This window comes from Patagioenas fasciata, chromosome 25, assembly GCF_037038585.1.
Source record: "Patagioenas fasciata isolate bPatFas1 chromosome 25, bPatFas1.hap1, whole genome shotgun sequence".
Taxonomy (NCBI): domain Eukaryota; kingdom Metazoa; phylum Chordata; class Aves; order Columbiformes; family Columbidae; genus Patagioenas; species Patagioenas fasciata.
The window spans coordinates 3,400,051-3,424,067 of record NC_092544.1 but is presented as its reverse complement, the minus strand read 5'-3'; the positions used below and the strand labels follow the sequence as shown (position 1 = coordinate 3,424,067).

At 65.0% G+C, this 24,017-nt stretch overlaps 1 protein-coding gene across 6 annotated transcripts; it reads left to right on the top strand.

Annotated features, from left to right (window-relative positions):
- The first annotated feature begins 2,695 nt into the window (after positions 1–2,695).
- Positions 2,696–23,676, top strand: COL16A1 (collagen type XVI alpha 1 chain). 6 transcript variants are annotated; one of them, XM_065857039.2, is made up of 71 exons: positions 2,696–2,850; positions 3,873–3,985; positions 6,030–6,092; positions 6,224–6,341; positions 7,552–7,675; positions 7,764–8,039; positions 8,118–8,198; positions 8,539–8,670; positions 9,024–9,077; positions 9,764–9,796; positions 10,207–10,233; positions 10,411–10,473; positions 10,614–10,655; positions 10,736–10,780; positions 11,038–11,073; positions 11,218–11,280; positions 11,395–11,439; positions 11,509–11,604; positions 11,724–11,762; positions 12,021–12,065; positions 12,296–12,331; positions 12,491–12,607; positions 12,712–12,747; positions 12,867–12,902; positions 12,989–13,084; positions 13,188–13,232; positions 13,370–13,405; positions 13,491–13,544; positions 13,718–13,834; positions 13,910–13,945; positions 14,052–14,159; positions 14,275–14,397; positions 14,475–14,528; positions 14,599–14,640; positions 14,766–14,801; positions 15,027–15,080; positions 15,151–15,219; positions 15,329–15,382; positions 15,520–15,546; positions 15,628–15,693; positions 15,775–15,828; positions 15,927–15,980; positions 16,064–16,117; positions 16,498–16,542; positions 16,638–16,754; positions 17,074–17,109; positions 17,345–17,425; positions 17,596–17,640; positions 17,964–18,008; positions 19,175–19,228; positions 19,306–19,359; positions 19,712–19,765; positions 19,882–19,926; positions 20,044–20,097; positions 20,190–20,225; positions 20,508–20,570; positions 20,680–20,751; positions 20,946–20,999; positions 21,091–21,135; positions 21,344–21,388; positions 21,502–21,555; positions 21,638–21,691; positions 21,803–21,853; positions 21,950–22,039; positions 22,149–22,184; positions 22,308–22,352; positions 22,459–22,647; positions 22,722–22,788; positions 22,871–23,047; positions 23,162–23,239; positions 23,321–23,676. In XM_065857039.2, exons 2-71 carry the CDS (start codon positions 3,910–3,912, stop codon positions 23,521–23,523), a joined length of 4,851 nt encoding a protein of 1,616 aa, XP_065713111.1. In that variant the 5' UTR covers positions 2,696–2,850; positions 3,873–3,909; the 3' UTR covers positions 23,524–23,676. The 6 variants fall into 6 exon arrangements, with proteins under 6 accessions (XP_065713111.1, XP_071655318.1, XP_071655319.1 ...); XM_071799214.1 differs by lacking the exon at positions 2,696–2,850 and adding an exon at positions 2,871–3,019; XM_071799215.1 differs by lacking the exon at positions 2,696–2,850 and adding an exon at positions 3,207–3,799.
- Positions 23,677–24,017: the final 341 nt, after the last annotated feature.

Sequence of the window (24,017 nt, the reverse complement as noted above, 5' to 3'; positions counted from 1 at the left end):
CTGGTCCCCCTAGACCCCAACCCTGCAGGATCCTGCTGACCAGGGCTGAGCCCGCACCCACGCGCTGCCTCGCAAATGAGCGTCTTATCGCGGGAGCCAAGAGCGGTAAATTACATGGTAATTAATCTATGAGCAAATTAGTAACTTTGGAGGCAATTACCATGCAATCTGCAAGGGCATGGTGGCGTGGGGTGCCTCGCGCTGCCGGAGCATCCCTGACATCGGCACAGCTGGGATGCGGCTGTGCTGCCCAGGGCACCGATGTGGCTGCTTCTGGGGAGCAGGGGCCGGTACCCTCCCCTCCCCGGGGATGCTCACCCGCTGCCTCATCCTGGCTGCTAATTTTGCTAATGACAGTTTGCCATGCACTGGGGTCCCTCTGTCCCACGCTTTGGGGGACACGGGGCCAGCTCCTCTCCCTTCCCAGCCAAACACAGCCGTGAGAGGCAGCGTCAGGATTTCCTGGGGCATCTGTTGGCAATTAGCAGCTTTTATTACTCATGGAGACGCCATATGCGGTGAGGGAATGGAGCCCGGGTGGGAGGCGCAGGCTTGTCCCGACAAAGGGGGATGGGGGGCCAGCCCCCCCAATCCTGTGGGTCCAGGCAGTGCCTGGGGGTGCGGGGGGTCTGAGCAGATTGGAGAGCTCTGGAGCCATTTTCCATCTGCAGCTTCCATCTGAGCCAAGCCAGCCCCCTCTCCCATGCCAAAAATATTCAGTTTGGGGGGCGGAAATGATGGAGAAACAGCTCTGAGACTGCGCGGCCTGGGGAGGTGCAGTGGGACGGCGGGCTTCACTTCTCCCTTCGCACAGAATTTCGTCCAAAAGAGGCAAAAACTGCTGGTTTAATGCCACGGAAACAAACGGGCCCTGTCAAGCTGGAAAGAATCCCCGCGGGCTCTTTCCTTCCCAGCAAACGCTGGAATTGGGGTGGGGGGGGTTGTGCCCAAATTGGTGCAGAAATAAATGCTGAACTGCCGAAATCCTCGCCACAGGAATTCCCTCCTGCGTGCTGCGTGGGTCAGCAACCTACGAGCCAGCGGGGTCCGGCCGGCGTCACCCCAACCCTCACCCCCCAGCAGTGGGGCCTCTGGGGGGGCAACACCGGGGAGCCCTGCGGTAACGCAACCGCTGCCGCATGACGCTCGGGCTTGGAGGAGGGTTGTCTCCAGCCCAAAAATTGCCGGGCTCTGCTCCGGCTCGTGTTTCTTGGCAGCCGACGCGGCTGTTTCTTGGAAGAGCAGCTTGTCTCCGCTTTTTCCGTGCTGGGTCGGTGGGCAGGGGCCGCAGGATCCTGTTTCCATCCCCCAGCTCGGCGGCGCTCCAGGGGCTGCCGGCACGGGCTGGAGATGAACTGCTTGCCCTTAGCAGTGTTGGGGGGCAGGATCTGGAGACACCGACCCTGTGCCCTGGCACAGCAGGGGGAAGCAGGAACCCAGGTTCCCACCCCATGACCATCCTGGGGACAGTGGGGTCCTTTTGTGCCACTGGACTGGGGACAACCTACCCCTGGCAAATGAGGGAAACTGAGGCACGGGAAGAGCAGCAGGAGACATAGGTGCAATGCCTCAAAGCAACTCACAGTTGAATTTGCAGGCCTTGGGAGCTGTTGGCTGTGCTGGTGTAAGCAAGAGATCTGTCTTGAGAGGGATGAGGCTGCCCATCCTCCCTGCTCTGCTGTGGGGTGGGTTGTGGGGCCTGGCTGGGCTGTGGGGCTGTGATGGTGCTGGGGGCAAGGGTAGGTGCCCCCCACCCCAGGTCCTCAAACCCACGAGATGCACAAACCCCACTTGGGCTCATGCCCAGGGTTTGTTGCTGCTGGGAGGCCGCAAACGAGCAACAGCTCGGTGTGAATAATCGCCCAACGGGAATTATAAAAGTTTTGTTATATTTTGTACCCACTTGCTTTAATTACCCTTAATTACCACAGTAGGCAACTCGCAGGAGAATCGAGTGCTCTGTCACCGCATGTCGGGGGCTGTCTGCCGAATAAATGGCAGAGTCGAGCTGCTCTTCAAAAGCAGCATCGCTTGGTTTGCCCGCGACAGCTTATTTGCTGTGGGCTGAATAAACATCAGTTGTTAATTAGAGCGCGTTTATTGAGATGCATGCGTCCCTAACACACATTTGTAAAGCTTCAGTGTAAATAGATTCATCACAATTTGGGAAGAAAGCAGTTGACTAGGGACCCGATGGTGACTTGCAGCACTGGGCATCCCTCGGAGAAGGGACACAGGGATGGGGACACAGGGACACCCATGGCTGTTTGGCCTCTCCCAGACTCAAACTTGCACTGTGGGCCGGTGCTGTGTGGGTGGAGGAGCATCCCTGGAGGGACACACTGGTCCCCACAGCAGCAGCCATTCTGGCTGGCGATGCCACCACCGGTGCCAGCACCTGGGTCCACTCTGGTCCCTGCGGGGAGGAAGAGCAGGTCCTGTGCGGCAGCTCAGGAATGGGCTTCACCCCCAGCTCTAGGATCGGGGTCCGCCTCTCGTCCCTCGCAGGGGGTCCCCTCCTCCGGGTGGGGTCCAGCCCCCGGGAAGCGGGACCGCGGGGTGGGGAGGCGCTGCCGGAGGAGGTACCGGGGGGAGGAAGAGGAGGAGGAGGGCGGGGAGACGAAGGCGGGCAGCGGCTCGGGCCCCCCCGGGCTGATGAAGCAGAGGGCGGGCAGCTGCCGGGGGGCGGCTCGGGCCCCCCCGGAGGGAGGCGGGGAAGGCGGGGAGCGCCCGGTGTCCCGCGGCTGCTCCCACCGCGCCGGAGCGGCCGGACCCGCGGCGCCGCCCGCTCCCTCCGTCCGTCCCTCCCTCCCGCCAGCCCCGGCCCCGGCCCCGCCGAGCCCCGCGGAGGTGAGACCCGGCCCTGTCCTGCCGGTACTGGGCACCGGGAGCGGGGCAGAGCCCGGCCCCGCCGTCGGGCGGGCGCGGAACGGGGGATTCCCCGTGATTAGTCGTAATTAATCACCGCCCAGGGGCGGGCAGGCTGGGGAAGGCGTCCCGGAGCCGCGGGGACCCGCCGGTACGGAGGGTGCGGGGGTAGGAAAGGCGGGGTGCAGGCGGGGAGAATGGGGTGCAGGGGGGGTGCAGGGAAGGTGCAGCTGGAGCAGAGGGGGTGCAGGGGTCGGTGCAGGGGGATCCGGGAAGCAGCAGAGGGGATCCGGGAGCTGCAGGAGTTGTGCAGGAGGTTCGGAGCACAGGAGCTGGGGTGCAGGCAGGACAGAGATGGGGGTGCGGCAGAGCTGGATGCAAGCAGGACAGAGGCAAGGCCACTGGTCACAAAGGTCCCCAACCGCTGTGCAGGGGGACGAGGGCGCAGGGATGCACGTCCCGCTCTTGCAGCGGCAAGCGGAGCTGAACGTGTCCAGGCTGTCCCAGCGCTCCGGCTGCCTGCAGCCCTGCCTTGCGTCGTGGCAGGAAGCAGGAGGAGGGATGCCAGGTCGGGGTGACCTCAGGGCCTTGAGGCACCCCGGGGTCCGCACGGGACCGGGAGATAAAGCAGGGGAGAGAGAGACCTTCCTGGGGTGGGGGTTCTGCGCAGGAGGCACCCAGTTCTGCTCTGGGGCAGCCCAGCCTCCACGTTTGCAGATGTTTGGAGTAAATCTGGTTGCTGGGGTTGGACTGAACCTGTGAATGCTGAGATGCTGGGGTTGCCCTGTGTGCTTGGGCTGGGTGCAGAGGAGACAGGGGCATCCAGCAGCGGATGGGTGCCACACTGATCCCCAAAACCTGCCCGAGCTGTGGCCGAGCGGGTCAGCATCACCTCTGTGAATGAGGCTTACCTGGGGCTTTCCCAGCACAGGTGAGCTTGTGGGATGTGGGCCAGTGCCCACCATGTGCCTGTCCCGCTGCTCCCCCATCCCTCTCTGTTGCAGGCAGCCACCTTGGCCCCGACCTGCTGCCGTGGGCACCATGAGGGGTCTCTGGGCCCTCGCACTTGCAGGGCTCGTCAGTGCCTGCGAGGGGAAGGAGCTGCCGTCGGCAGAAGGTAAGGGACACTGAGACCAAGAGCTTGGAGTCCGCACTAGAGCGACCCCCTCCTTGCCTGTCCATGGGGAGAGGAAAGCAAGGCTGGGTCAGACCCAGGGATCTCAGGGCAGAGGTGGTCAGGGGATACGGCAGGCTGTGCCAGGTCCCCACGTGCCGGGACCGCACACGGGTGCACACTGGCGGCCAGAGCGGTGGCTGCGGACATCGGCTGCCTGCTGAGCGCCGGCCGCCCAGGCTGTGGGGCTCCGCTCAGCATCCCGTGCAGGCAGGGGGCCAGGGAGGGCCGAGCAAGCCCTGCCGTGGGGAGCCAGCCCGGGGACACCCCACCATCGCCCCCGCCGTGGCCAAGAGCCGGGAACACCCCATGGCCCAGGCTGTGGTCATGGAGGGATGGGGCTTGGCCGCACTGTGGCCGCAGGGTGCTTGCTGCCAGCTGGCAACGATGGCGGCACCATCCGGCAGCACCATCCGGCAGCGCGTGCGGGAGCCGGGAGCGAGCAGGGGCTGCTCTGTAGGTGAGCCAGGGCTGCTCGGGGCAGTGGCGAGGATGCAGAGAGCTTCTGAGAGGGTTTTGGCCTCCAGCTGTGAGGTGCAAAGAGGTTTGGCCGTGGTGCACGACAATGGTAGAGGGCTCAGGGCTGTCACCACACAGCTGGGGACAGTGGGATGACGACTGATCCCGTGGGGTCCCAGACAAGGTGTCCCTGGCCATGGGGCTGCTGTGCATGGGTCCCAGAATGGGGCTGGCTGTGGCTCGGGGTGAGCTGGAGGCGGATGGTGGGGAGGAGCTGCTGGCAGCAAAGCCACGGTTGCATCAGTCTTTGCGGGGGTGGAGCGGTGGCTCAGATGGGGGGCCCAGGGGCTGCCGGCTTTGCCTGTGCAAGGGACCCCCCTGGCTGGTACCATCCCCAACTGTCCTACATGGCACGGGCTCCTGGCTCTGGGCCCTTCCTTAGGGAAACGAGGATTGGGGAGACAAGATTTTCCCTTTGGGGCAGCGTAGGGCCCGGGGGAGGCTTCAAAGCAGATGGCGCCCGGGGTGATTTATGCCTTGCTGTCCGGCCTCTGCCCCGCTGCGGATGATCTCACCGATCTGTCCTCAGCTGCCACACGTGCCTGTGGGACCAGGGCCAACACAACAGTCCCTGCTGCTGTGCCGGGGGTCCTGGGAGCGAGGGACATGTCCCTGCGCAGCTGCTGGCCTTGTGCGAGCGAGTGGTCAGCCTGGGGGAGAAACACCATGGTGGAGCCTGGCTCTGGGCAGTGGGGCTATGGGGGTCAGAGCTGCCCCCCAGGAATGGCTAAGAGCTGGAGAAGAGGCAAATGAATCATCAACTCCAGGGCTGGTGTACACAGAGACAAAACAAATTCCTTCTTCAATACCTCCTTGTTTCCTCCTTTATCTCGCGCCTCCCAACATCTGGTAGCATCCAGCGGAGGTGGATTGATGCTGCTAAAGCAGTAATATATCAGCGGGGTTGCAAACAGCACCAGCATCCTCGTGATCACAACTGACATGGCATTTCCTGTGGCTCAGCCTCTCCCTGTCCCCTGGCCCAGCCCTTGCGCCTGTCACCTGGGGTCACCAGGTCTGAGGATGTCACCGGCATGGGACAGGAAGGCTGGTGGGCAGCTCTGGGTGCCAAATCCCCGCCTTGGGTGTCCGCGGCACCCGTCCAAGCTTCTTGATGCCGATTCCAGCCACGAGGCTGTTTTGAGGCAAAACACACAGCAACTGGGAAAAACATTTCACCTGGTGAACTCGCTGTGGGACGCGGCTCTGAGCTCACCACCCGTCCCTTCCAAATCTGGTGCTTTGCTCCTGGGGGGCTCTTTGCAAGGAGCTGGTCCTGCCGTGGGAGCTGTATTTGCTGAATTCGTGATCCCCTGTGGCTTCCAGTGGTTTTAGGGGGCTGGGGTGAGTTCCCAGCAGCACCCCAAGACCCGCTGGGGCTTGGGGGGCTCCACATGGTCCAACCCTTCCTGTACAGTGTCCCTGTGTCCTTGGGAACACTGCAGTGATGTGCTGATGTGCCTTGCAGGGGAACCATGCCCGCAGCTCTGGGATGAGGATCTGATTGGGGACAAGTATGAGAATGTAACAGGTAAGGAAAGCCCCTCTCGCTCTGCACAGCCCCGACTCCCTGGGGATGGACCCTGCGCCCTGCCTGGGGAGCATCAGCCCTCGGCCCCCATGCCAGGGCCGGCTCTCACCCCGCTCCGCTCTGTCCTGCAGGTTTTAACCTGATTAAAAGGTTTGACCTGCTGAAGATCTCTTCCATCAAGAAAGTCCAGAACCCACGGGGGCCAGTGGTGCTGCGGCTGGGTGCCGTGCCCCTGGTGCAGCCCACGCGGTGAGTGAGGGTGCTTGCAGGGTGACCCTTGGTGACCAGAGCATCATCCCCACATTTTAAGGATGGGACCTGGCTGATGCTCCTTAGGCTTTGCCATTAACTGGAGAGGCCAGGTAGCTCTGTGGCACCTGGGGGGATGCAGAGATGCTGGTGGTGCAGCCCTAGGGCTCCCCAAACTACTTTCCTCCTAGAAAGTAAATCCCGAGCTGCGGCAGCTCGGCTGGGTCCTGGCCAGCCCTTATGCAACCATGGCTCTGCGGCTGCTCTGCGCTTGGCAGGCACTCACCGGGGTCTAGACAAGCTCGAGATGCTGCTCAGCACTGAGCTGGGTTTGCTAGGGCTGCGGGGGGCTGCTGGGGGACGCACATGGAGATTGTCCCTCATCCTCACCATCCCCAACACGTCCTGCCTGGCCATGCCCGAGGCCGTGCCAGGGCTGGCAGGGATGCTGCAGCGTGGCGAGGTGGGAGCAGATCCACATCCTCCGGAGCCGTTCCTGGAGGAAACTGCTGCGGTCTGCACACCCGTCTCCTCCTGCCCGCCTGTCCCCACATCGCCCCGGGGCTGGCACACAGCGACGCTGGGCACGGGGCTCTCCCAAGGGCAAAGGAAACCCAGCCTTGGCTCCTGAGCAGGGCAGCCGAGTCCTTAGATGGCTTTGAGATGGTGGATGCTCCAGGCTGGTGTTGCTGTTGGCCGGGTGCCTGTGGCAGCTCAGATCCAGCCCTGGGGACAGGGTGGCCCCGGTAGCAAGGTTGTGAGCTCCAGGTGGGCACCCATGGGTGTCCCTCCACCCCAGGAGCCTCCTGGGTGCCCAGCGAGGACAGGCTCGTGTCCCACAGGGAGCAGAGGGGACTGTGGGGTCCGGCCCACTCCCCATGCCCTGGTCCAGCTCCAGGCTGGTGGCTTGGAAAATTGCTGGTGTGGCGGAGCAGAGCAGAGCTCAAAGCAAATATTTCCAGTGGATGAGTGAGTGGCTGCGGGCAAGTTGGGCCGTCTGCCTTGTGTTCTGCTCCTGTTGCACAAGTTGGACGCACCCTGATGGCATCCACGGTGCCACCGATGGTGACAAACTGCTGCAGGACCCATGGGGGCTGTTGGGGCGACGCTGCCCATGGGTGCTGTGCAGGTGGGGGTGTTGGGGACGGTGCTGCCACTGTTTTTGGAGCGCAGTGCAGGGTCTGGCCGCCCCTGATGCCCATCCCTGCAGGCAGGTGTTCCCCCACGGGCTGCCCCCTGCCTTCACCCTCATCTTCACCTTGCTGCTGAAGAAGAACAGCACCGGGGAGCACTGGTACCTCTTCCAGGTCACGGACCAGCAGGGCTACCCCCAGGTACGGCCCCAGGATGGCGGGACACACCAGTGGTGAGGGGACAGCCAGGACCTGTCCCCAAACATGGTATTGTCCCCTCTCTACCCAGCTCTCCCTGACCCTGCATGGTCCCGAGAAGAGCCTGGAGTTCCAGGCCAGGGCGCCAGGCGCCACGTTTGTCAGCGCCGTGTTCGCGGGGACAGCTGTGGCGTCCCTCTTCGACGGGCGGTGGCACAAGGTGGTGGTGGCCGTGCAGAGCCACGCTGTCTCCGTCCACCTGGACTGCGCCTCCATCTCCTCCAAGCCGCTGCCCCCGCGGCGGGCGCTGGCCCCCGAGGGCAATGCCTTCCTGGGGCTGGATGCCACGCGCGGCACCCCAGTGCGGGTGAGTCCCCAGGGGTGTGGGTGGCCTCTGTGGTGGAGTGGGATCCGTCCCTGACCAGCTGCTCCTGTCCCACGGCAGTTCGACATCCAGCAAGCCCAGATCTACTGCGACGCCGAGCTGGCCAGGCAGGAGGGATGCTGTGAGATCTCGGCCAGCGGGGTGAGTCCCCCCCCGAATCCCCACCCTGGTCCCTGGTGGTGAGAGCCTGGCCCAGGTTGGCCAGAGAGGTGGTGGATGAACCATCCCTGGAGACATCCCAGGCCAGGCTGGACGGGGCTCTGAGCACCCTGAGCTGGTGAAGATGTCCCTGTCATGGCAGGGGGGGCACTGGGGGAGATTTGAAGGTCCCTTCAATCCAAACTATTCTGATTCTATCACCTGTTACCTGTCCCTGTGGCCGGTGCAGGGTGAATCCATCTCCCAAATCACAATGGCAGGGCTGGTGCTCCCAGCTCTCACCCCAGCAGCCCCCCCATGACTGCCTTTTCTCTCCCATCAGTGCCTCACAGAAGCACCCAAGACCCGTCGGCAAGCGGAGCTGATGCAGAGCAGCAACCTCATCGAGATCTCGCCGCAGCCTGAGGGCCGGGTCTACACCCGCTGCTTCTGCCTGGAGGAGCCGCTGGGCGCGGTGAGTCCCCATGTCCCCCCGTGTCCCCGTCCCGCTGCGAGATGCCCCAGCCCCAGGGTGGGCAGCGCTCAGCCGGGCCGGCAGCCACAGCGATTCAACCCCTGGAAAAGCCCTGGCTCATATTTTCCACTGTGTGAGGGGAGGGAGGGAGCTGTAAGAAGCCAGACATCACGGAATGATGGGGGGGCTCCTGCAGCCCCATCACTGCTCTGCACCCACTGAGCTGCCAGCTTGGGGCTCAGACCAAGGCAGGTCGCACCGCTGGGTGCTACAGACAGGATAACCCAGGGGTGCAAGGGGAGGTGTCACCCAGGGGTGCACAGGCTCCTATGGGTGCTCTGCTCTGTTCACAGGAGCCGGTGAGGACCTCAGGGAGGACCAGCCCAAAGGGAGATCCTGGGGAGAAGGTGCGGGGAGGTGGGAAGGGGTGTCCCAGCCTGGTTGCACCCGTCCTGGCATGCCTGGCTCTGCTCCCCTTCCTCCCGCCGGTGCTGGTGCTGTGCCAGGACCCACCTGCGCCCCGGGCTGGGTCTGTCCCTGCTCCATTCGGGAACACTCTGCTGCCGCCAGAGCTGCAGGGACGCCTGCAGAAGCGGCCGCTCTGCTCCCCCGAGCAGGAATTGAGGCCCCACTGACTGCTGGAGCAATCCCAGCCGTGGCCAAGGGCCTCTTTGTTCCCTCCGAGCGTCTCCAGAGCGCTGCTGGAGCTGGGAAGCGTCTTCAGTGTGCCCTGTGCCCCGTCCCCGTGTCACCCCATCCTCTGGGGGCTGCTGTGACCCTGTGGTGGGATCCTGCTGGGGATCCCTGGGGTGCAGACTGGGTCCCAGCCGCTGTCCTCGCCTCCCCTGGGGACACAACTGGGTGACAAGCTCTCCTGGCTTTTCCCTTCTCTGCCATGAGCACCCCCCTGTGCCCACGGGCACCCCAGGGCTGGGGGGAGAGATGCTGCTGGGTGAGCCCCACAGGTTTGGGGTGCCCAGAGGAGAGGGGCAGTGGCCATGGGGCTGTGGGTGCCACAGGGTTTTGGGTGCTGTAGGATTTTCGGTGCTATGGGTATGGAGCCGGTACAAGCTGCCCTCCGCTTCTCTTGCAGTGCCCGCCCTGCTCGCCACAGACCTCGGCAAACGTGAGTGTGTCACCAGGCAGCGCTGGCGGGGGGACATGGGGACCCTGACCCATCTGCTGGGGCTGGGCTGTAAACTGGAGCTGGCAAAAGCCACCACAGCGCTGGCCCAGGGGTGTCGCTCGCTGCTCTGCCATCACCAACAGCCCCCCATGACCCATGGCTCCTCCTGGCCTGGGGCCCAGCAACATCTGGCTGCGGGGAGGGTCTCTGATCCTTTCCAGATGTGGGCCTGTTCCTATGGCAACCTCTGGCTGGAGGTGCGGGGCTGATGGCGAGTTTTTGGGACCCCATGTGCCCCACAGGTCTCCTGGGGTGGCACTTGGGGACAGAGCGTGGGGAGGATGGGTACTGCGGTGGGGACAGGTTTGGTGCAGTGTGCCCTGCAGGACACCTCTCTCCTCTCTCTCTAGGTGACACTCGGTCCCCTGAGTCCAAAGGTAGGTTTGTCACCGCAGGACACACAGAGCCCAGCTGCCATGGGGTTGTGGCCACGCAGATGCTCAGCTGTGCCCAGAGCATCCCTGCCCGGCAGCCCTGGGTCCTGCGGTGGCACATGTGAGGACACGGGGACACTCATGCCCCTTTTTGTCACCTACACATCCCCTCTCTTGCAGGGCGGGAAGGGCGAGCGCGGTCCCCCTGGCATAACTGGCAGCAAGGGCGAGAAAGGCGAGCGTGTGAGTGTCCACAGTTGTCCCACGCAGGGAACCCCTAAGCTGGGGGTGCTCCCTGCGGGGGTCCTGCTGCCCCCATGGCCCCCGTCCGTGGCCATGCCGGGTGCAGGCAGAGCCCCTGAGCTGCCTCCCCCCTCCCGCAGGGCGCTGACTGTGTGCGCGCCCACCCCGGCAGCCCCATTCAGGTGAGACCCCCACCCTCCGCGTACCCCCTGCCCCAGCTCTGCCACCCCACTTCACCCCACTCCCTCCTCTTCCTCCCCAGTGTGCCGAGGGCCCTCAGGGCGAGAAGGGGCAGCGTGGCGAGGCGGTGAGTGACGCTGAGCGGATGGGGCTGTGGGCTGGGGACCCAGGGGTGCTCCCCCAAACATTGTATGTGTACCCCAAGCTGGGGTGTGGGGGCCCAGCTCAAGGGAGGTGGTTCGGTGGGGTGAAAGGGGTGGTGCTACGAGAGGGAGGGGGTGAGCCCTGCACAGGGTCACCCGTGGGCACCTGAATGGGGTCACCCATGGGCACCTGCACAGGGTCACCCATGGGCACCCACTTTTCTGTGCTGTTCCCCTACAGGGGCTCCCCGGGGTGGCCGGTGCTGATGGGCAGAAGGTGAGTCCAGCTAGTGAATCTCAGCATCACCGTGGGGACATCTGGGCTGATGGGATAAACCTGGCTTGTGAGGTTCTGGCAGAGGTGCCAGGACCTTCTGGTGCCAACCCGAGATGGCACAGGTGACGTCTGTCTGTCCGGCAGGGCCAGAAAGGTGACAAGGGTGATGGAGGACTGCAGGGCAAGCCGGGACGCCCGGGGAGAGATGTGAGTAGTGCTGGGTGGTACCTGAGCATCCCTGGGGACACTCGCTGGGCAGGGGGTCCCGTCACTAGACCAGCACCCCCCGTACTGTGTCACAGCCCTGTCCCCTCCCTGCAGGGCCGACCTGGAGAGATCTGCGTGGTGGGACCCAAGGGACAGAAGGTAGATGGGGGCTTAGGGGGTGGGGGTCCCCAGCAGCAGCCCTGGCACTGACACCTCCATTCCTTCCAGGGTGACCCTGGCCTCGTGGGACCCGAGGGGCTGGCTGGTGAGCCAGGGCCCCCGGGGAAACCGGGCCCTCCAGGAATTGGCTTTCCTGGCAAGCCGGTAAGGACCCCTGTGCTGTGGGGCTGTGGGTGGGTGTCAGCACGGGGCGGGGCGAGGTGCCCCCGGGGCTCTGCTGTGGGGCTGTATGGGGTGCTTGGCTAACACCATCTTCTCTCCAGGGTGACCCTGGTGGCCCCCCGGGTCCAAAGGGAGAAAAGGTGAGTTGGGGCTGAAAAAGGGGTCCCGAACACCCCCACACCATCCTGCCTGAGGGCAGCTTGGTGTGTGGAGGTTGTGCCAGAATCCTCAACTGGAGCCAAGTCAGTGCTGGCTTGCAGTGCTGTCGGCTGGATGAGCCCCAGCTGGGTGGCCCAGGGTTTGGGTTGGGGGGCAGGAACCCCCCTGGGCTGCTGGGGGTCCTGCAGGCCGTGGCTTTCTGCCATGCAAGACTCAGACTTTCCCATCTCTGGCTCCAGGGCAGCTCTGGAGCTCCTGGACCCGGCGGATCGCCTGGGACACCCGTGAGTACCGGGAGCCAAAGCCCGGGGTCAGGGACGGGTTTCTTGGCTCAGGGTCAGGGCTGCTTGGCTGGAGCAGTGGTGGGATCAGAGCCCAGGCACAGAGAAGGGTTTGGGAGAGCTGGTGGCCTCGGTTGAGGCTGGGACTGTCCCATGCCATAGCTGGTGACAGGGTTTGGGGATGCTGGGTGGCATTGCCTGAAGCAGCCCCCTCCCCTGCCTTCCTCCTGCAGGGACCCCCTGGCGTCCTGGGGCCAAAAGGAGACAAGGTGGGTGCAGCATCAGGGTGGTCTTGTGGGGGCACGGGCATGCAGCCCTTGTGGTCACGTCTCCACCCTGGTGCCCATGCTCTGGGCTCAGGGCGTCTTGGGGGCCACCTCAAGGACCCCCCCAGCCTGGGGCTGCATCTCACTCTCCCCACTGGGCAGGGTGAGCCGTGTGAGGTGTGTCCCACCATGGCCGAGGGGACACTCAGTGTCACGGGGCCACCCGGCAAACCAGGACCCAGGGGAGCGCCCGGAGCACCCGGCAAGGATGGGGTCTCGGTGAGTCTGAACTGGGGGCGTGGGGGTGGGCACATGGGGTGGGGGGCAGAGCAGGAGCTTGGCTCAGCATCCCTAATGCTCCCTCTTCAATTCCCCCTCACCAGGACAGACCTGGCCCTGCGGGACCCAAAGGGGACAGGGTAGGTGACATGGGGCTGATAGGGGGGCTGGCTCATCCCCAGTCGGAGTTGTGGGGACACCGAGTGACATCCAGCCTGCCCTGGCAACACCCAGCCCAGCTCCTCTTTCTCGTCCCCAGGGAGATGCTGGCATCCAAGGGATGAAAGGGGAGAAGGTGAGTGTCCGTCCCTCTGTCCCACCCGCTTGCTGGGTGTGCAGCCCCAGGCCCCCCCGAACCCCGTGCCCTCCCTGCCCTCACAGGGGGACTCCTGCCTGTCGTGCGATGCCCGTGTCCTCTCTGCGCTGCTGCGGGGTTCCACCGAGGGGCTCCAGGGTGAACCAGCACCAGGGCTACCAGTGAGTACAGGGGGCTGAGACCCCCCCATCCCATATTGGAGGGGTTCCCTGGCTCCCCAGGGCTGCGCAGGTGCTGGTGTGTGACTGCACGGGGTGTTCGCAGGGTGAAGCAGGGTTCCCTGGGCTGCCTGGTATCAAGGGCCAGAAGGTGAGTGACCCCAACGTCCATTCCCCACTTTCTACACCCCTTGAGGGAGCAGCAGCAGCTACATCCCACCATGAGGCTGGCTTTGGCTTCCCTTGGGGCCTGACCGTGACCCTGACCTTGACCCTGACCTCTTGCAGGGGGATGGCGGCCAGGAGGGACCCATGGGCAGACCGGTGAGTGTGGGTGTGGGGACCCAGGAGTGCAGGATCTGGATGCTGGGGGCCACATTCTCATCGCTGCCATGTCTCCTTGGTACAGGGGCTCCCTGGGGACAAGGGCGATCCAGGCGTGCGGGGGCTCAAGGGGGAGAAGGTGAGCCCTGTGACGGGGACCCCTCCGGGACCCGGCTCCCTGCCCTGTCCCTGTAACATCCCCGGCTGAGATCCATGCAACTCATTGCATTGAGATGGGGAGAGCAGTGGGGGCTGCAAGCCCCCACCCTCAGTGCCCTGGTCACCAAAGCCACTGGGATGTCCCCTCCGCAGGGCGATTCGTGCGGGCTGTGTCCTCCGGTGCCGCAGGCTCTCGAAGGGGCAGCGACGGTGCTGGCAGTGCCCGGAGCACCAGGGGAGCGGGGCCAGAGCGGCCCCCCCGGCAGAGCGGTGAGTGCCCCCCCACGCTCACAGGTGCCCATTTTAGGGGACGCTCAGACCTGACCCCTTTTTCTATTTCCCCAGGGCAGACCCGGTGACACTGGCCAGAAGGGACAGAAGGTGAGAGGGGCTGTGGAGGGGGTTCCAGTGGGGCTGTGACCCTCCTGGGCACAGGGAGTGCTGTGCCCCCCTGCCTCATGCCAGCCTTGTCCCCTCTCTTTGCCAGGGGGACGCTGGCAGCCCCGGGGACCCAGGCACCCCGGGAATGGCCGGTGTCCCAGGGCTGGCGGGTGAGCCTGGTATCAGGGGTCCGGCCGGCCCTAAGGGCGAGAAGGTGAGACCCCTTCCCGAAGTGTATGGGCAACCCACATCCTGTCACCATGGTGTCACCCACCCCCTCCATCCCTCTCCCATCCCCATCTCCCATCTCCATCTCCTCTTCTCTGTAGGGAGACGCCTGTGAGCCCGGTCCCTCTCCGCAAGGGGACTTGTCAGATGTTATCGGCATCCCAGGAAAACCGGGGGCCAAAGGGGACCAGGGCGCCCCAGGCATCGGCCAGCCAGGCAGACCTGTGAGTGTCCCCACCGCGGTGCTGTGGATGTCCCCATCGTGGCATCGCACTCTCAGGGCTGACCCGGTGTGTTTTAGGGGAAGCCGGGGCTGCCGGGGGTACCGGGCCCTGCTGGACCCAAGGGGCTGCAGGTGAGCGGGGCTGTGGGGGGGTGGGCTGGGGGGGGTGTCGGGGCTGCTCACTGTCCATTTGTGTCCCTAGGGTGAGCCGGGACCACGGGGGATCGGCCAGCCAGGACCGCAGGTGGGTGTGCAGGCTGCCTGTGCCATGTTGTGCCATGCCATGCCATACTGTGCCGTACCCTGTGCCATACCCTGTGCCATACCCCGTGCCATACCCCTGCAGCTCCCGCACTCTGTTTTTCCCAGGGAGAACCCGGGAGCATGGGACCACCCGGAACACCTGTAAGTGGCATTTCGCATTGCTCAGCCCTGGGAGAGGGGGCACCCACCAGCCCCCTGATTCCTGCAAGTGTGGGGGGGTCACATCCCTGCAGCATCAGCCCACTCCCATGCGGGTGGTGGCAGTGGGATCATGGCCAGAACACCCTGGGGACAGTGCTGTCACCACAGACCGCTGGGTGGGCAGGGGGGCTGCTGCAGGGCGCTAACGCTCTCTCCTGTCCCCAGGGCCCCCCCGGACCCCAGGGACCCCCAGGGATGGCAACAGAGAAAGGTGCAAAGGTAAGCGAGTGTCCCCCAGCCCTCCCTCCCCGCTCCTTTCCCCCCTACTCCTGCTGTCCTTCCTCTGCAGGGATCTCCGGGACTCAAAGGTTCCATGGGACCCCCTGGGCCACCAGGAACCAGCATCACGGGGCCACCGGTACGTCCTGCCCCTCAGGACAGGCATCACTGTCCTCCCTGGCCCCCTGACGGTGGCTAAAATGTTCGGAGCCCAAAGCTGAGCTTCCTCACCTTCCTCTTCCTCACAGGGTCCTGAAGGGCAGCGGGGGCTCCCCGGGGTGCCCGGCTCCAGCGGGCAGCCGGTACGTGGGGGGATGGCGGGGCGGCTGTGTGGGCAACACGGTGCTGAACGGCCATGTCCCTGTGGTGCGGGTGGGGGACACAGGGTGGGGGACAGGGGCCACCTGTTAATGCACCTCTCTGGCTTTTCTCATCATAGGGGGAGAAAGGCGCCCGTGGTGAGAAGGTGAGTGGGGGTCAGGGTTGAGCTGCCCCCCCCCATGCCACCCTGTACCCCCCTCCCTGCCATCACCCCCTCTTTCCACAGGGAGAACCTGGGGAGTGCATCTGCTCTCCCAGCCCCCGCCAGGACCCCAGCTATACCGGGATGCCGGTAAGCACCGTGGGCCCCCCGGGGCCCCCTCAGCTCTGCTTTGCCCCCCGCTGAACGCTCTCCCCCTTCTCTCGGCACCAGGGAGCCCCAGGACTGTGGAGCGGGATGTCCTGGCACCCGCAGCCGGGTCCGCAGGTGGGTGCTGTTCCCGCTGCGCTGTGCCCCCCGCCAGCCCCCCGCCCCACACTGCCTCACCCTCCACCTCTCTCCATTTGTGTTTTGGGGTGTTGCAGGGTCCCCCGGGAGACCCCGGCCCCCCTGGTCCTCCAGGAGCCCCCGGTCGCCAGGTGAGCGATGGGGCAAATGGGGATCAATCCTACCCAGCTTTTGGGAAAGGGCTCAAATATTTAAGCACTCTGCTTGGCTTTAGGGGATGCCAGGACACAATGGTTTACCAGGACTGCCCGGAACGGTGGGAGACCTGGTAGGTAGTGGCTGTGCCCATGGCACCTCTCCCCGTGTGTCCCCATCCTGCTCCACCCTGCGTGGGGACTGGAGCGAGTTCAGAGAAGAGCTGGGGAAGGGGCTGGATCACAAGTGTGATGGGGAGCAGCTGAGGGGCCTGGGGGGCTTAGAGGAGTTTTAGATTGGATATTGGGAACAAGTTCTTCCCCAAAGGGCTGTGGGGCATTGGAACAGGCTGCCCAGGGCAGTGCTGGAGTCACCATCCCTGGAGGGCTGGACAGACGGACATGAGGTTCTCAGGACATGGGGTAGTGCCAGGGGTAGGGAAACGGTTGGACTCAATGGTCTTGAGGGACTTTTCCAGCCAAACTGATTCCATGATTCTATGATCTCTCCCAGGGGCCACTGGCTGTCATGGCCGAGAGGAACATCGAGGTGCTGAAGGTGAGAGCATGGGACAGGGTACCTTCCCACCACGGGTTGTTCCTAGGGGAGCCCCAAACACTTTGGGGTCCCCCTGACTCCCTGTGTCCTCCCAGACCCTCTGCAGGGACTGTCCCCAGCTGCAGGCAGCCTTCGCAGCACCCAGTGGCGTCAAGGGAGAGGAAGGGGACGGGGCCATGCCAGGTGTCCCTGGCAGCGAGAACTGCGCACGTGTGAGTAATTGCCCATCTCTGGGTGGGAATCCTGGCACCCAGAGACCCCTGGTCCTGGTGGGGATCCTGGGGTGAAGATGTCCCTGAGCATCGGCTTGTGTCACCATTGTGCGAAGCTGCAGGCGCTTGCAGGGCTGCGCATGCTCTGGACACGCTGGCTCCCATGCACAGCTCCCTCCTGTCCCAATGTGTCCCCAGGCAGGGTGACAGGCTTGCCCTGGGCTGGAGCAGCGGGTGCTGAGCACCTGAGGGGTGCAGGATTCGGGGCTCTGTGCCCCCCTGCTGGGGACCCCCAGGTGACTCCTGGGTTTTCTTCCAGTGCTTTGCGCAGTTCCCGAGAGCGGAGGAGGCTCGGGTGAGTGAACCATGCTGCCCAGGGGCTGAGCTGCCACCCCACTCCCACTTCCCGGTCCCCAGGGTGCTGCAGGGATGGTCCCCACTAGGGCAGGACCCGCCACTGTTCCCTGCTGTGGGAGCAGCCAGAGTTTTGGGGAGCAGAAGTGGCTTCGGGGGGCGCTTGGCAGGGCTTGGCAGAGCTCAGCTGTGTGCAGAGTCACCCCCAGCTCCTGACGTGTCCCCGCTTCCCCCAGGGTGACAGTCCCGACCCAGACTGTGTGGGTGACCCTGGGCTGCCAGGCACCCCAGGCATCCCTGGCGAGAGAGGCGAGCAGGTGGGTGCGCTCCCCATCCCCAGCACTGCCCTGCTCCTGTGGTCCCCCCACCATCCCAGCCCTGCCTGGTGGCCACAGGGAACATGGCTGGCCCCTCGGTGCCACCTCGGTGCTGGCTGGTCCGCTGTCCCCACACCGTGGTCACGTCTGACCCAGCCGTCTCTCCCCAGGGCCCACCGGGACTGCGGGGACCCCCGGGGCCACCCGGGCCCATCGTAAGTACCCAGGGTGGGGGGCTGTGTGGGCATCACATTATGGTCCTGGGAGGCTTGGACCCCCATACCGCAAGTCCCCAAGGGGCCCAGCGCCCTGCCCCGAGGCCGCGGTGACAGGCAGGTGGCCGGGCTGTGGCGAGGCAGAGGTGCAGCACGGCATGGCTGTGTCCCGGCGAGGCTGAGATGGAGACGAAGGTGCTGCCAGCCCAGACATGGAGCAGGAGCCTGGCTGGATATGGAGCCACTGCCCTGCGCACCCCGAGGGCTCAACCCCAGCTCCTGGTGCCGTTTCCAGGCTGTGACCTCCCTGTTTCTCCCCTCAGGGCCCCCCAGGCTTTCCTGGAACGCCTGGCGCACCCGGATTGCCCGTAAGGACCCAGCACGGCTCTGCTCTGTGCCCTCTGTTGCTGCCGCTTGGTTTGGCTGTGTCCCTTGTCCTTGTCCCCCTTGGGAGCGGCCGCAGTCCCCCCTCCCCGTCCACCTCATCTCCATCCTCCCATTTCCACCTCTTCCATCCCCACACAAGGTCTTGGCAGATGTGGGCTCTGCAGGCCCAGGAATGATCTTCCTCTCGGTGTGTAGGTGACCTGGCAGCCCCGCTGGGTGCCCACAGTTTGTCACAGCTCCCGTGGGGTGGGCTGGGGGCACCAGGTGGCACCCGACTGCTGCCCCTTCCCTGCTGCCCCTGGGGACTCTGCTTGAGGAGCAAGGAGGACCCTCTGTGCAGCCGGTGCTGCCTGGGCTCATCCGCCTCTTCCTCTGGTCCTTGGCTCCTCTGGAGCCAACCGGCCTCCAGCATCATCTTCATCTCATCTCCATCCTCATCTTCATCTCCATCCTCCTGTTCCCTCCTAGCACAAGGCAAGGAGAGGCTGTGCCGGCAGCTCCCGGAGGATCCTGCCCTTCCGTGCCAACCGTGTCCTGCTCTTGTCCCCTCGTCCACTAATGTCACCACAGTCTGTGTGGGTCTTTGTGGGTCTCTGTGGGTCGTTGCTCTGCGGTGTGCCAGCGTGTCCTGTCCAGTCTCGGCACCATGTCACCCCACTAACCCACCCCAGCGGCCCCATGACATGGAGCCATGGGGCTCTCATATGTCACCCGTGTCCGGCCCACCCTGGGAGGGCAGCGGGTGGCACCAGGCTGGAGCTGTGGTCTGAAGTGTGTCCTGGGCAGTGCCTGGGGGTGCCAGGAGCTGGGCACCTCATGCGGTGCCCCGAGGACTGAGATTTCAGTGGCCTGGTGGCACCAGAGCTGCCTATGGGTCATGACGTGTGGCAGCAGTGACCTGTGTCTGGATGTGAGCGTCACTTGGGTGCTGAGCCCGGTGCCTGTGGGTGCAGGGAGCCTGGCCGGGGGATGAGTGGGTCCCCCCGGTGCCTGGAGGTGCTGAGCAGGCTGGGACTGTGGGCTGGTGGAAGTCAGAGACCTGTGCCCAGTCCTTGTCCCCTGCGCTCTGCCCGGTGGTGCTGCCAGGTGGGCACAGCCCCGGGGGGCTGCAGGAGACCCCTGTAGCTCCTCTCTTCTCCCTCCAAAGGGTCTCCAGGGTGATCGTGGCCCTGCTGGTCTTGCTGGAGCTAAAGGGGAGCCGGTGAGTGGTGTGAGAGGAGGGGACGGGGGGGACACTGGTGTGCTGGATTGGCTCAGCGTTCTCCTCCTCTGGCACAGGGACCTCCAGGACAGCCTGGCTACCCTGGCGCGACGGGTCCCCCCGGCCTTCCCGTGAGTACCGCGGGGCGCCAAGCAGCATCTGCCAGCCCCTGGCCACCTCCTCTGTCCCCACGTCCCTCCCTGCTGCTAGTTGGGGCCCCCCCACTGCTGGGGATGGGTAGTTGGGGACCCCAGTGGGCACTGAGCACCATGTCCCTTCAGGGCTCACCCCTGTCACACCTGTCCCCAGTCCCATGCATTCCCAGTGCCCTCTCCACTGCCCATTGGTTCGCTCCATCCATGTCCCCTCCATCTCTGCCCCATCCCTCCCTGTGCCCCATCTGGCCCCCCTGCTCCCATCCATGCCCCATGTCCCAGCTCATCCCCTGTCCTGTGCGGGGTCTTCATCTCCTTCCTTCTCCAGGGCATCAAGGGCGAGCGAGGCTACGTGGGCCCCCCCGGGGAGAAGGGGGAACTGGTGAGTCCCTCGGGGCCCTGCTCCAGGGGCAGAGGGGCTGGGGGGTCTCCCAGGTGCCGCCCTCCCCATGGTCCTGCCAGCTGCATCCATCTGACCCTGTTTTCCCCCCTTCCCAGGGCCCCCCTGGCTTGGATGGTCTCCCCGGTCCCGTGGGGCCAGCGGTAGGTGCCCACCCCGCTCAGCTCCTGGGAGTTGCTGTGGGCAATGCAGGGGGGTAGCTGTGGTGGCTGTGGGTGCAGTGAGGTGCCCCCCACCCACCTCACCCCCTCTCTCTGCAGGGACCAAGGGGTGAGCGTGGGCTCCCGGGCAGCGCTGGTGAGAAGGGGGACCAGGTGAGTGTCCCCGAGGGGATGGGGATCCCTGGGACCCCTAAGGGGGCAGGATGTGGCTGTTGGGGTCCAGCTCAGGTCTTGTCTCTCCACAGGGTTTCCAGGGCCAGCCTGGCTTCCCAGGGCCACCGGTGAGTCACTGTGGGATGTCCATGTGAGCCAGCTGGGGATGAGGATGAGATGGGAATGGGATGGGAATGGGACGGAGATGAGGATGGGATGAAGATGGAATGGGAATGGCATAAGAATGAGGATGAATATGGGATGGGGATGAGGATGGGAATTTCTTGCAGAAAGACACAGGTGTGTACTGTGGGACAGGGTGTGGAGAGCAGCCCCACAGCAAACGTGTTAAAATGAATCTGGAGGCAGTGAGCAGTGCCCCCCCCACTTAACACCTTGCTTCTCTTTAGGGGCCCCCTGGCTTCCCAGGGAAGGTTGGTCCAGCTGGGCCACCAGGACCCATGGCTGAGAAGGTCAGTGACACCGGGACAAGGCTGCTTTTGTCCCCCGTTCTGCAGGATGGCCAAGGGGTGCCTGGGCACAGCCCTGGCTGCTCCCCTGACCCTTCCGTGGCTCTTTCAGGGCAGCGAGGGCATGCGCGGGCCCACGGGGATGCCAGGGCCCCCTGGACCCCCTGGACCTCCTGGCATCCAAGTAAGACCCCCCCCATGCCACCCCTGGGCACAGGACCACCAGTGTCATGGTGCTGCTGGGGAGTGTTGCTGGCTGGAGCTGCTTCCCGGACACATGTTCCCATGACCTGGGGGGCCCAGGGCAGGTCCCTCAGGGACCCCCCTCAAAGCCCCTCAGTGCAAACCACCCTTGGTACCCCCTCCTTGCCTCTGCAGGGCCCTGCTGGCTTGGAAGGACTGGATGGCAAGGATGGCAAGCCAGGGCTGCGGGTGAGGCTGTGGGGCTCTCCTGGATGCTGGTGGGGGCCAGCAACTCTGCAACCCCCCAGGACACCCCCAAGCCCTATCTTTTTCTCCTCAGGGTGACCCTGGTCCCCCCGGGCCACCAGGGATGATGGGTCCTCCGGTGAGTGACAGCCTTTCTCGTCACCCCTCCCTGATGGTCGGTGCCTGGCATGTCCCTGCAGCCAGGACCAGATGTCCCCTCATCTGGGACTGCCCCCCCCAGCCCAGCGCTGAAAGTTGGTGTCCCCAGCAAAGACCGGGGTTGGGGTCACCTGCCTCAGTCTGCTGGCAGGGACTGAGACCCCTACCCAGCTCTTTTCTCTCCCCAGGGCTTCAAGGGGAAGACAGGGCACCCAGGTCTCCCGGGACCGAAGGTGAGCGATGGTGGCACTGGGGGACACTTGTGTGGTGACATCCCTAGGGACCTCGGTCCTGGGCCAGGGTCTGCACGCACGGCACTGCCCACCATGTCCCTTCCTCCTTCTAGGGTGACTGCGGCAAACCCGGCCCCCCAGGGATCGCGGGCCGGCCAGGAGCAGAGGTGAGTGAGGAGCTGTGTGGGCGCAGGAGCCCTGAGCCAGGTGAGCCCCATGGGCCCCCCCTCATCACGCTGCCTTTCCCAGGGTGACCCTGGACCCATGGGACCCCAAGGCCGGCAGGGACCCCCAGGGCTCATCGTAAGTTGGTACAGCGGGACAATGCACATGGCAGGACCTCCCTGCAGCACAGGGAGCGGGGTCATCACTCACAGCCCCCCCAGCTGACACCCCTCTCTCTTTGCTCCCCAGGGCCCACCTGGTAGCCCGGGGCAGCCAGGACCTGCTGGCCTCGCTGGAGTGGTGAGTACTGCAGGACATGGGGGCCAGGGGTTGCCTCAGTTTTTGGGGCCATTGTCCCCATCCTGTGCCTGTCCCCTTCCTCCTGCCTCTCCACAGGGGCTGAAGGGCGAGCGAGGCTCAGCAGGGGAGCGAGGGCTGCCGGGGATGCCAGGACAGCCGGGACCCCCAGGCCACCCGGGACCGCCGGTGAGTGCAGCGGGGGGTGGCACAGACCCCCACACCCCAGTGGAGCAGGGACCTCGAGGACGGCACTGCGATGGTCACCACCTCACCCTGTCCCACTTTGATTTCACAGGGGGAGCAGGGACAAGATGGACCCGTTGGTAAAGAGGTACAAGTGTGGGCTTGGTGGGACCGGGGGCTCGATTGTGGCATCATCTGGCCTGACCACAGCGTCCCCAGGGTGCCTGTGTAGGGGACATCCCTGCCACCCCACTCCTCTGTGTCTCCCCAGGGTCCCCCAGGAAAACCCGGTACCGCAGGACCCGCTGGCCAGAAGGTGAGGGGAGAGCGTGGTTGTGCCACCACAGCCATCCCAGTGTCCCCCAGCCCTGCTTGTGGCTGGGAATGCTGGGGTTCAGCCCTGACCCTCCACCTCTCCACAGGGTGAAGCTGGATCCCCCGGAGAGAGGGGCTACCCTGGGGAGAAGGGCAGAGCCGGCATGCCGGGTGGGCCGGGGAAAAGTGGCTCCATGGGTCTCGTGGGGCCACGGGGGCCTGCGGGAGAGAGGGGCCCCCCTGGCTCACCAGGACCTGCGGGCAGTCCCGGGCTGCCAGGACCCCCAGGGATGATGGTAAGGAGGGGCAGCCGGGAGTCCCCTTGCCCCCACAGCCCCCAGTGGTGATGTCCCCTCCTGTGTCCACCCAGGGAGACGTGGTGAATTACGATGAGATCAAGCGGTTCATCCGGCAGGAGCTAAGCAAGATGTTTGATGGTAATGGGGCAGCGGGGTGAGGACTGGTGGCACCCTGGCATCGCCACATACCTGCGATGCTGAGCGTGTCCTATCCCCACAGAGCGGATGGCGTATTACACCTCCCGGATGCACTTCCCAGTGGAGATGGTGGCATCCCCAGGCAGACCTGGTCCCCCGGGGAAGGATGGGCTGCCTGGCCGGCCGGGACCCCCCGGCTCCCCGGGGATGCCGGGACAGATCGGCAGAGAGGGGCGGCAGGGAGTGCCGGGCATGCGGGGTAGGTGCTGCTCCCCAGGGCGTTCCCAGTGTCCCCAAGGCATTCCTGGTGTCCCCGAGGCATTTCCAGGGGAATCACTGGGGTCTCACCTCTCTACATCCCCTTCTCCCCCAGGTGAGCCAGGTGCCAAAGGAGAGAAAGGAGAGAAAGGCGTGGGGATGATGGGGGACAGCGGTCCCCCAGGACCCCCAGGTGAGCCCCCTCCCTCCACTTGTCCATCAGCTCCATGCTGGGACTCGCTGCCACCTGTCTCTTTCTCTCCATCTTTTCCAGGTCCCCAAGGACCACCAGGCTATGGCAAGATGGGCCCCCCAGGCCCCGTGGGACAACAGGGCATCCCCGGTGTCCCCGGCCCCCCTGGTGCCACGGGACAGCCGGGCAAGACGGGACACTGCAGCCCGGCAGACTGCATGGGCGCCATGCCCCTGGAGCAGCCCCTCTTCCAGCCCAAAAACGTCAAGGGCCCCTTTGGCTGAAGGGTCCCCCGCACCCCCTGCCTTTGCTGTTAATATTGTTCCCCCGCTGTGCCGGGGTCGTGCGTGTCCCGCGGGGGGTGGGTGTTGTACAGCTCCGTCGCGATCGGGAGGGCGGGTGGATCCTGCCCGGACAAATACACCCGTGCTGGTGCTCCCGTGCCTCCCGGTTCTTCGCTCGGCTGCGGACGCGATCTCCGCCTCGTCCCCATCCCTGTCCTCGAGGGTCCTGGAGCCCCGACCCAGCGCACGGGGCTGAGGCCACCCCGGCTGGGGGAACAGTGTTCCTGAGCCCCCTTCTCCCCCGCAGCCCTGCGCCTGACTGGGAGGGGGGGAAACCTGGGGAGATCCCAGCCTTGATCCTGGGAGATCCTAGCTCTGATCTCAGGGGATCCTGGACCAGCTCCCGGGAAGATCCCTGTCCTGTTCGTAGAGGGATCCCAGCCCTGATCCTGGGCAGATGCCAGCCCCACGCCCTGGCTGATCCTGGCCCTGCT